This window comes from Orycteropus afer, unplaced genomic scaffold (genome assembly GCF_000298275.1).
Source record: "Orycteropus afer afer isolate SDZICR_OR568_19922 unplaced genomic scaffold, OryAfe1.0 scaffold00250, whole genome shotgun sequence".
NCBI classification, from domain to species: domain Eukaryota; kingdom Metazoa; phylum Chordata; class Mammalia; order Tubulidentata; family Orycteropodidae; genus Orycteropus; species Orycteropus afer.
Window position 1 is genome coordinate 629,702 of NW_006921837.1, and position 11,066 is coordinate 640,767.

An 11,066-nucleotide genomic window follows, 5' to 3' on the forward strand; every position below is an offset into this window, starting at 1 on the left:
GCAAGATGGATTGACACGGTGGCTGCGATGATGGGCTCAAGTATAGCAGAGATTGTGGGGCTGGCGCGGGATCGGGCAGTGTTTTGTTCTGCTGTGCATGGGGTCGCTATGAGTCAGAAACGACTCGACAGCACTTAACAACAACAATATGTGATAATAGTGACTTCTAGTTGTGGTTTTGTGGCATCAGGATCCATAAAGGTCACACAATTGCCCATACTCAATTAATTTTCACATTGAAGAGATTTAATAAGGACCTCTGGGCTTTTGTGCAACCCTCTTCTATGCCTGGGCCAGTGCCCTTCCCAAGCCCCTTTTGAAATCTCCCTCCCACTTGGTGGTCTGGGCTCCACCTTGCCTTCATGAGGACTTGAGACCCTGATCCTTTACTCTGCCTCCCTGGGAGGCCCCTGGCTTTCTCAAGATGAGACTATAATAGCTTTCCAGTCACAAACTTCAGGAAAGTTTTGGTGATATTTCTACCTTGGTAGCTGTCTTCTGAAGTGTTTTTTTTTTTTTAATACATTTTGTTGAAATATAATTTATGTACAGTGAAATACACAAAACTAAAATATCACGGGTCAGTGCTTTTTTTTTTTTTTTTTTTGTAGTGTTCCTTCCCCTTCCCTCCCAACCCTGGTAACCAACAAAGAACGTTTCCTTCCATATATAAACCTTTCCTTGACTTTTTACAATAGTGAACTAATACAGTACGTATGTCCTTCTGTGACTGACTTATTTTCACTCAGCGTAATGTCTTCCAAGTTCATCCATGTTATGTGGTGTTTTGCAGATTCTATGTTATTCTTTAGTGTTGCATAGTATGTGTGTACCATAGTTTGGTTATCCATTCTTCTGTTGATGGGCATATAGGTTGTTTCTATCTTTTTGCTATTGTAAATAGTGCTACTGAGAACGTGGTTATACATGTATCTGTTCTTGTCCTGGCTCTCACTTCTTTAGGATATATACCTTGCAATGGGATTGCTGGGTTAAATGGTATTTCTAATTCCAGCTTTCTAAGGAATTGCCATAGTGCTTTCCACAGTGGTTGTATCCTTTTACAGTCCCACCAGCAGTGTATGAGAGTCCCAATCTCTCCACATCCTCGCCAGCATTTGTTATTTTATCTTGAACTTTGCCATTAGTGCTGGGGTGAGATGATATCTAATTATTGTTTTGATTCACATCTCTCTGGTAGCTAATGATCATGAGCATTTCTTCATGTATTTGCTGGCCACCTGAATATCATCTTTGGTGAAGTGTCCATTCATGTCTTCTGCCCGTTTTTTAATTGGATTGTTAATCTTTTTGTTGTTGAGGTGTTGGCGTTTTCTATAAATTTTAGAAATAAGTCCCTTGTCAGATACATCATTGCCAAATATTTTTTCCCAATCTGTAGGTTCTCTTTTGACTTTTGGAGAAGACTTTTGGAAGCACATAAAAATTTTAATTTTTAGAAGGTCCCGTTCATCTAGTTTATATTCAGCTGTTTGTGCATTTTGGGTCATGCTTGATCATCTATTTATGCCATAAATGAGGGCCCCTAAATTTGCCCTTATTTTTTCCTTTGGGAACTTTATAGCTTTAGGTTTCATATTTAAGTCTTTGAACCATCTGGAGTTAGTTTTTGTGTATGGCATGAAGTATGGATCTTGTTTCATTTTTCTTTTTTTGCTTGTGTGCTTAATGGCTTTTTTCCTTATTATAAAAACCACATGTTCAAAATAGACCATTTAAGAAATAGAGTAAAAAAAAAAGTTTACCTGTGATCCTACCATGCAATAACCATTAATACTTTTGTATCTTTGTCTTTTTTCCCATTCATTCATACACACACACACACACACACACACACCTCCCTGTCTCCTGCACACCATGAGCTTTTGGACCCTCATCCTCAACACAGACCATTGGGGAAGTGTGTCCTGGCTCCAACTGACAAATCAGTGCCCATCTCAAGAATGAGTATGTCCTTGCCTGGGCAAGAGAAGGAAGGGTAAGAGCTCGTGGCAATAGAAGTTCAGCCAAGGAGAGGTGGGCTGAGCAGTGAGCTCTCAGAGGGCCAGGACTGCCTTTCCGTCTTTCACCAGGCTCAGCAAAGAGAAGAGGCCAGGAACAGGTGGAGGGCTAGGTGCATTACTGGTCTGGAGACCCCTAGAGTCACCCCAGGGCCTCTTTTGGGACAAGCTGAAAATATTTCCATAATTGAACTGTAGTGCTAAACTTTTCTCTCCTGCCGAGAAGAGACCCTTACACACGCCCTCTTGGTCCTATTCTGCTCTGCTCATTGTCTCCCTCAATGTGCTAGCTGTCTGTAGGCTTATCTTAGGGCTAGTGCTCCTCCTTTCAGGTGCTCCTCTCCAGTTCATGATCCACCAGGATTCTGCTCACCCTCAGGTCCAAGTTCCTCCTGGAATTCCTCAGCCCTCCCACTCTCCCAAAGGCTGGTAGCATAGTGCCTAAGGCACCTGACTCCTAACCAGAAGGCTGGCGGTTCAAACCCACCAGCCACTCCTCGGAAGGAAGGTTGGGCATTCCTACTTCCGTAGTGATACTGCCTCGGAAACCCAAGGAGGGGTCGCTATGAGTCAGGTCTGACTCGATGGCACACAACAACAACAACAACCCACTCTCCCAAGCTCCTGAACCACCAGTGGCTGAGCCTTCCATCAGGTGCTCAGCCTCAGCCCCCTTACTGTGTTTATGCATCTGTGTCTCTGCCTACCCACCCTACCCACTGTTGGAAGCCACATCACTTCTTTATACTTCCCACAGTGTTCAGCACAGTATAAACTTTCAGGAGACAGTTATTAATTGATTTAGCTTTGCAATTTCCTTAGCTAGAATCTTTATCCTCTGTGGTCATTTTCTTATTAAAAGACAAAACCACAGATCCCTTGCACTCTCAGCATTTAAAGATTTTTCTGTTTCCTCACTGGCTTTTCCTTTCCCAGAATCCTTTTATAGGAAAGGTTCTGACTTCCAGACCTCAACCTCTGTACACTGGGAGCCCTTCACTTGGCCTGTTATAGTCCATCAGCCCCACTCTGAGGAGACCAGGGATGCTCTATCAACTCTTAAATCTCCATCTGTCTGCCCTAATAAACCACATGCTTGCTCACACTGGACCCATTGAGGTCTCTGGGACAGCCAAGGTCTGTTGTCTTGAAGTTGCATTAACTTCCCTGATCATGATATCTCATGGATGTCCATTGGGGAGGAGAGAGCTGGGTGTCACATAAACCTGAAACAGCGGCCATGCCCAGTCCCATCCCATAGCTGTGATTTGCCCCAGTGGCAGGCCACATTCTTGCTTGGGAGCTGGGCCAGGCAAGTGGAGTTTCCCAGGATGGCATCCTTGGCCCCCTTCATTTTTGTTCTGCAATGTTCACTACTCCTGTCACCCTTTTGTTGGCAACTGTACCCCCTACACAAATGTAGTCATCACCTGTTTTGTGATCAGATATAAAGTAACCACCTGCCTGAGTTATCTAGTGCTGCTATAACAGGAATACCACAGGTAGATGGCTCCAATAAACAGAAATACATTCTGTCACAGTTTAGGAGACTAGAAGTCTGAATTCAGAGTGCCAGCTCTAGGAGAAGGCTTTTTTTCTTTGTGTCTCCTGGTCCTAGGAGGTTCCCAACACAGGAACCCTGGGTCTAAAGGATGCACTCTGCTCCCTGCTCTTCTTACTTGATGGTTGTTGTTGTTGTTATGTGCCGTCGAGTTGGATCCGACTCATAGCAACCCCTCCTTGGGTTTCCGAGGTGGTATCACTACAGAAGTAGATTGCCCAACCTTCCTTCCAAGGAGTGACTGGTGGGTTTGAACCACCAGCCTTCTGGTTAGCAGTCAAGTGCCTTAGGCACTAAGCTACCAGAGCTCCCTACTTCATGGTATTAGGTCCTTATCTCTCTCAATTCTGTCTCCTTTTATCTCTTGTAAGATGGAAGGTGTTGCAGGCCACATCCCAAGGAAACTCCCCTTAACATCAGATCAGGGCTGTAATGGGATTAAGGGTGTTGCATCCCCCCCTAATCCTCTTACAACTGATTGACTTACCACATCAGATCCATCATAAACCAACAAATGAAGCCAAGCTCACTGCCATTGAGTAGGTTCCAACTTACAGCAACCCCTCCTCAGGAAGTAGACTGCCCAGTCTTCCTTCCAAGGAGTGGCTGGTGGATTTGAACTGCCAGCCTTCTGGTTAGCAGTCTGGTGGTACTACACAACCAGAGCTCCTTAGGGTCAAAACTAAGGGACCTAATTTTCAGAATAAGTAGCCTATCACACAAAATTTAAAATGCACAAAATGATAGAAGATAAAATAAATAATTATGATCTCCTAAAAATTAAATACTTATACTCATCAAAAGACTTTATGAAGAGGGTAAAAAGAGAAACTATAGACAGGAACTCTGGTGGCATACTGCCTAAGCCATTTCACTGCTAACCAGAAGGATGGTGGTTCAAACCCACCAACTACTCTATGGAAGGAAGGCTAGGCAATCTACTTCCATAGAGATACGGCCTCGGAAACCCAAGGAGGGGTCGCTATGAGTCAGCTCTGACTCAGTGGCAAAAGTCACCAACAACAACAATGGCTAACGATTTCAAGAATCTTTTCATGTATTTGTTGGCCACTTGAATGTCCTCTTTGGATTGTTTGTCTTTTTGTTGCTGAGTTATTGAAGTTTTCTATATATTTTAGAGATTAAACCATATCACCCCTGCAAAAAATGGCAGTGATCAAAAAAACAGAAAACAACAAATGCTGGTGAGGTAACAGGAGGACTGGAACCCTTATACATTGTTGGTGGGATTGTAAAATGGTATAGCCATTATGGAAAATACTATGATTGTTCCTCAAAAAGCTAGAAATGGAAATACCTTATGATCCAGCAATCCCATATATCCTAGAGATATAAGAGCAGTGACACAAATAGACATATGCACACCTATATTCATTGCTGCATTGTTCACAATAGCAAAAAGATAGAAATAATCTTGAGTGCCCATCAATGGATGAATGGATTTACAAACTGTGGTACATACACATAAAGTGGAATAAGTACACAACTATAAAAAATAATGAGGACTCTGTGAAACATCTTTTAAACATGAATGAATCTAAAGGACATTATGCTGAGTGAAATAAGTCTCATGAAAAGACAAATACTGTATGGTACCACCATTATAAAAAAATCAAGAGTAGTTATACACATAGAAAGCAAAGTTTTTTATTGGTTACCAAGGAAGTGAGGGAAAGGAAGTCACTTGTTACTTTTGGTGATGAGAAAGACAGGACCACATATGGGTAAAGTCAACAGAACATGACCAAGGTAAATAAAGACACTAAGAACAACAGGAGAAAAACGGACAAGTATGATAAATGCTATAGCATGTACAATTTTGCAACAGTAGTAAATATAACCAAGAAATATGTGTGCAGTAACATGGGTAGATATGGCATACATGCATATAGAAAGGCACACACAAGTAAAAGCACATACGTGTATAGGTGTATCTATAGTCATGTATATACATGTTTGTGTGTACTGTATATATATCCACATATATAACAAACTACATAGGGGGCACAAAGGCTTTCTAGACATGTCCAAAGAACTCATGGGATTGATTTATTGGCTCAAGGGCCTTGGGACCATAGTCTTGGGGAGGAAGTTTAATCAATTAGTGTAGCATAGTTCACAAACATAACATTCTACATCTGAGTTTGGTGAGTGGCATCTGGGGTCTTAAAAGCTTATAAATGCCCATCAGGATACGACTGTTGGTCCCTACTTGGACAGAGCAAGAAAGAACGATGGGAATCAAAAGATCAGAGAAGAAACCAATCCACGGGACTAATAGCCCATATGAACTACAGCCTCTTCAAACCTGAGACCAGAACTAGATGGTGCCCAGCTACCAATACTGACCATTCTGACCAGGGATACAATAAAAGGTCCAAGATAGAATAGAAGAAATATGTAGAGCAAAACTCAAATTTCTTAAGAGTCCAGACCAACTGGACCGAAAAAGATTAGAGGAATCCTCAACACTGTCATCCAAGATAACCTGTAAACATGGAACTGAAGCTCTTTCTGCAGGTTACCCTTCAGCCAAATAATAGATTGGTTTATAAAATAAACAGTATCACCCATGAGTAATGTGCTCCCTGAAACAATTAATACATGAGACCAAACGGTCAATATTTACCCAGAAACAAAGGTGAGAAGCCAAGGAGGGGAGGGGAAGCTAGATCAATGGAAACAGAACAGACAGAATGGAAATAATGACAATACTAATAGACTGTAAAAATCGTAACCAATGGCATGGAACAATTTGTATAAAAATTATTAAAGAGGAACCTAATATTTTTAATATGTACTGTTAGAATAATCAGAGTAATCACAAACATCCTGGAAGAGGTGACTAGCAAATCAGAGGACAGTTCTGGTCAGGAGAGCAAGTCCAATATCTGAGAGCAGTTGCTCACATTTGCTAGTGATTCACTAAGAACTAAAAACAGATCACCAGTCCTTCATAACAAATGTTGTTGTTGTTATGTGCCGTCGAGTCAGACCTGACTCATAGCGACCCCTCCTTGGGTTTCTGAGGCAGTATCACTATGGAAGTAGATTGCCCCATCTTCCTTCGAGGAGTGACTGGTGGGTTTGAACCGCCAGCCTTCTGGTTAGCAGTCAAGTGCCTTAGGCACTACACTACCAGAGCTCCCTCATAACAAATAGCACTTGTCAATAATTAATTAACTTGATTACCGTTTAAACAGAACCCACTAAAATTTAGAACTGTAAATTTTTATCTGGGAAAGCTGGCCTTGGTAGACAGGTTACTTACTCACCAGTGAAAACTCACAAAGGTATAAGCTGTTATGGAAAATTTGATATAGATTAAAAAAATAGTTGGGGAGTCAAATCTTCGTTGTAATACTTACATAGGAATAAATAGGTTCAATTAAAACAGCTTGAGTAAAATGGAAGCAGAAGTTAATTGGGAACAATTTATCTGTCTTGTATAGTAAAGTAGGACCTCTGGTGGCATAGTGCCTAAGGCATTTGACTGCTAACCAAAAGGCTGGTAGTTCAAACCTACCAGCCACTCCTCAGAAGGAAGACTGGGCAATCTACTTTCATAGAGATAATGACTCAGAAACCCAGTGAGGGGTCACTATGAGTCGGGGTCGACTCGACGGCAGTGAGTTTGGTGGGGTTTTTTTTTTTTTTGGTATAGAAAATTAATCAGGGAAGTTAATGTGGCCCTAATAGCATTTTCTCTTTGTCAGTAAATATCCATCAGTATCATAATTCTGAACAGTCTGCATGTTTTTGGGATCAGTATGTCCTATCCATGTGTGGGTGGTTGCTGCTTTCAAATGACTGTTTCCACCATGCAACATGAGAGCTGGTGGAACACCCAGTCTAACCCTTTCCTCTTTCTTGCAGGGGGCAGTGCCCAAAGGAAATGCCACTAAAGAATTCATCGAGAGTTTACAGCTGAAACCTGGGCAGGTGGTGTACAAGTGTCCCAAGTGCTGCAGCATCAAACCTGACCGGGCCCACCACTGCAGGTACAGCCCACCTGGGCTCACTTCCTGCTCGCTTTCTCCCCTCACCTTCCACCCACCTCTTTCTCCTCCCTCCCATACTCTGGAGTAGCACACACCTCTCCTACAGGTGCCAAGTCAGCAACAGGACCTCTGAGCATCCCCTGCTCTGGGTATAAAGTACTAATTATAAGTCTCCCTCCAGTCCCAGTGAGCTCACTAGATTAGAAAGGTCATTTGGTTTGGGGACTCTGCTACATGTGACATAGGACCTTGGGCAGGCCCTTGTCTCTGCCTTTGGTTCCGTGTCTAAAACCAAGGCAATCCCTGCTCTTCCTACCTCACAGCTTTATTACGAAGTCACAAAGAGAGAAAACTAGGAAATTGTGGCTGTCTGGTACTTACATATTTAAGAGGTTGGCTTTATTCATTTATATTTTACAGATAAATGAAGGAGTTGTCCTTGAATGGAGGCTTTTCCTTAAAGCAAAACAGAACCTCTAGAGGTTATGGCAGTGTGTGGAATTCAACCAAAAAAAGCCATTTCCTTATCTTATCTGTGGTAATCTTTTGTTGGTTTTGAGGTTTCTTTGTTCTTGTGATTCTTCTTGACTAGAAGATTTCAATTATATATTGCACTATGTATTAGGTGAAAGTTTAACTTTAAATGCTAAAGTACAAAAATACAAAAATGTCCCTCTGTGTCTGTTTCAGACTGGTGTGTGTCTGCGGTGGGGAGATGTTGTGGGGGAATGGACTTGCTCCTGATGTCAGGAGGACACACTCATCAGTCGGAGGCTGGGGAGCCATTTGGGCTGTAGGAGAGATCAGAGCATCTGAAGGGTAGCATTGCTGTGTGGGCCTCACTGCCCACCTGTCAAAGGACAACAGTCTCAGCAATCTGAATCCATAAACAGCTCTTAACTACTTACTGTGTCCCAGGCCCCTCCAATCCTGTCTCATCATCAGTCAGCTTACTCAAGTCCTCATGATCAGCCCTATAGATAAGAATTGCTATAGGAATGTTTCTCCCTAGATGAGGAAATTAGGGCTCAAAGGGGTTAAGTGACATCTCCAAGGTGACACAGCTGGTGAGTACTAGAGACAGGATTGGGTCCCAGTGGTTCTGAGTCAATGTCCAGGGCTCCTTCCACTAGAAGTCCAGCTTGGGGCTGACTCTTGTAACTTTATATAATTGTGTGTGTCTGTGGTAGTTAGGTTTGTGCGTCAACTTGGCTGGGCCTGGTTGAGTGGCTGCTGGTGGTAGTTACTTCTTATGATGAGACTAGCAGTCAACTCCATGGTGGGATCTACCACAAGCAGCTGAGTAGCTGCCTTTGGGTATGTAGTCTGCTTCCCATATATAAGCAGCAGCTTTGAGAGTGGTCTCTGGCCTATGGCATGCTTGGACCCTGCATGTAGCCGTGTCATTGCTCAGCAGCCTGCTATGCTCTGCCAACCTTGGGACTTATAATGGACTTAAGTTAATGGCCTGCTGTGTGGTTTGGTAATATTGGGACTGTGCCTGTTCACTTGTCAACCTTGGGGCTTCTCAGCCTCAGCAGCAGCAGCTGTCTGAGTGAAGAAATGCCTCTAGCTCCAGTGGGCCAGGAGCAAGAGGCAGAGCTGGACCCCAAGGTTGAGGGGCTTTCACCCAGTCCCTAGAGCCTGGCACTTTGAACTTGGACTTAAAGCCTCCAAACTGTAAGAATAAACTCCTATTTGTTAAGGCCATCCTATTTGTGGTATATTTTCCTATCAGAGCGGTACTAGGTAACCAGAACAGTGTCTACCTTCCTAAATGTTTGAGAAAGACTTGAAGATCTCTCCAACTAAATTCCACCTGCTTGAGAGTGAGGGCAAGGAGTCTGCCTCTGTGGGTATTCTGCTTCATGTAGCTTGGGAAAGGGCCCAGGGTGATTACTGTCTCTTATAAGGTTTTCTGTCTGTGAGTGAACTTGCATCTCAGATCTATGTTAGAAACTAAGTCATGACTTGCTCCTTGTGCCTGAGATGGAGATGTCAGTATAGTCTTTTCCTGCCACCCAGAGGCTTGAGAGCCAGCTGTTTTCTAAGCATCCCCCAAATGAAAAGGCCCAGTGTGCTTATGTGATTTCTCAGGCAGCCCAGTGGGGTGGAGCGGGCTGTGGCCTGAAGCTGGGAAGGTTAACACGGGAAGTCTAGAAGTCTAGCACTATCTCTGCCACAATGTGGGACCTTTGGCCACTCACTGCACCTCTCTGAACCTCAGCTTCTTCCTCTGTGAAAAGAGTGAAATAAGAGTTGTTCCTCTCTTGTTTGCTGTGAAGATTAAATACGAATCACTGTAAGTCACCTAGCTCAATAAGCGGAAGCTCTTTGTTAATGGAGAATGTGTGAGGAGTTGGGCAGATGCTGGCTTTGTAAAGGCTGGACCAAAACAAGAGGTATTAACTTTGTTAGAAAGAACTTCTGGGGACACCACAGTGGTTTTTTTCTCTTCCCTGCCTGAGTCCTAGGCCACCTCCCCTGCCTGGCATTTTCCTCACCACCTCCTACCCGCCTCTCTCCCCAGGATGATCCAAGGGAGGTATTTTTGAGTGCTAGTAAACAAATCAGCTTGAACAAAAACAAGAGTTGCTGATTCAGATGAACTCAAGTGAGGATGCCTGTGAGTTGCCCATTCCTGCCTCAGGACGCGTGTGCTGATAACTGCTCTTTTGTGGTGGCACACAGGTGGCCCAAGCCATCTGGGGGCTCGCAGTTTGGGATAAACAGAACGCCAACACTCCAGACAGAGCTGGGTTGTTTGTGACTGGTTGAGCTGAGCAGCCTGTTATCCGGTTGGGGAAAGTCAGTGTCAGTCTTGCCTGCTCAGGCAAAGATGAAGGTGTGTACCCATGTCTGTGCCCAGGTTTTTGATCTCTCTCCTCCTCGGGGAGTCCAGAGCCTTCTGAGATCACCTCTGAGCTCTGGGATATATCACGAGCATACCCAGACCAGCCCGTGTCAGTGCTCCTTCCTGCCCTGTAGGTATACATGGGTCTGTCTCTTGAGACAGGCACCCTGGAACCCTGGCTACTTGCATCCTGGGTTTGAGTCTCTTATTCATGAGATCCATGGAGGCATTTAGAAATCCTGTGGAGATAACCATTTATGCTGTTGTGGAAAACTGAAGTGTTAGGCTTGTGCATTAGGTTCTTTTTGTACAAAGAGGCAGGGAGACCTCTGACCTTGGCCAGGATTCACTTCCATCCTCACTTCCATCCCTGGCTCATATGCTCCATCAACAACAAGCTGAGAAAGTCATGGGCTGCTTAGAGCCCCTGCTAGCTTCTTGTTGTTTGTCTTTCTTTACAGATGTTATGGTTATGATTGCTGGTAAAATGTATATAGCACTGTATGATTTTTTTTTTTTTTTTTTAATTAGGATTTGGGTGAAGATTTACAGAGTAAATTCACTTTTCATACAGCAGTTCACATATACTTTGTCTCATGTCATTGACC

The 11,066-nt window shown here is 43.5% G+C and overlaps 1 protein-coding gene across 1 annotated transcript in view; it reads left to right on the forward strand.

Moving 5' to 3' along the window:
* ZDHHC3 (zinc finger DHHC-type palmitoyltransferase 3) overlaps positions 1–11,066 on the forward strand; it is a 56,579-nt gene that overhangs the window by 20,474 nt on the left and 25,039 nt on the right. The window contains exon 2 of the mRNA XM_042782158.1: positions 7,480–7,604. Within this exon, the coding sequence (XP_042638092.1) occupies positions 7,480–7,604 (125 nt within the window). The remainder of the gene's footprint in view (positions 1–7,479; positions 7,605–11,066) is intronic.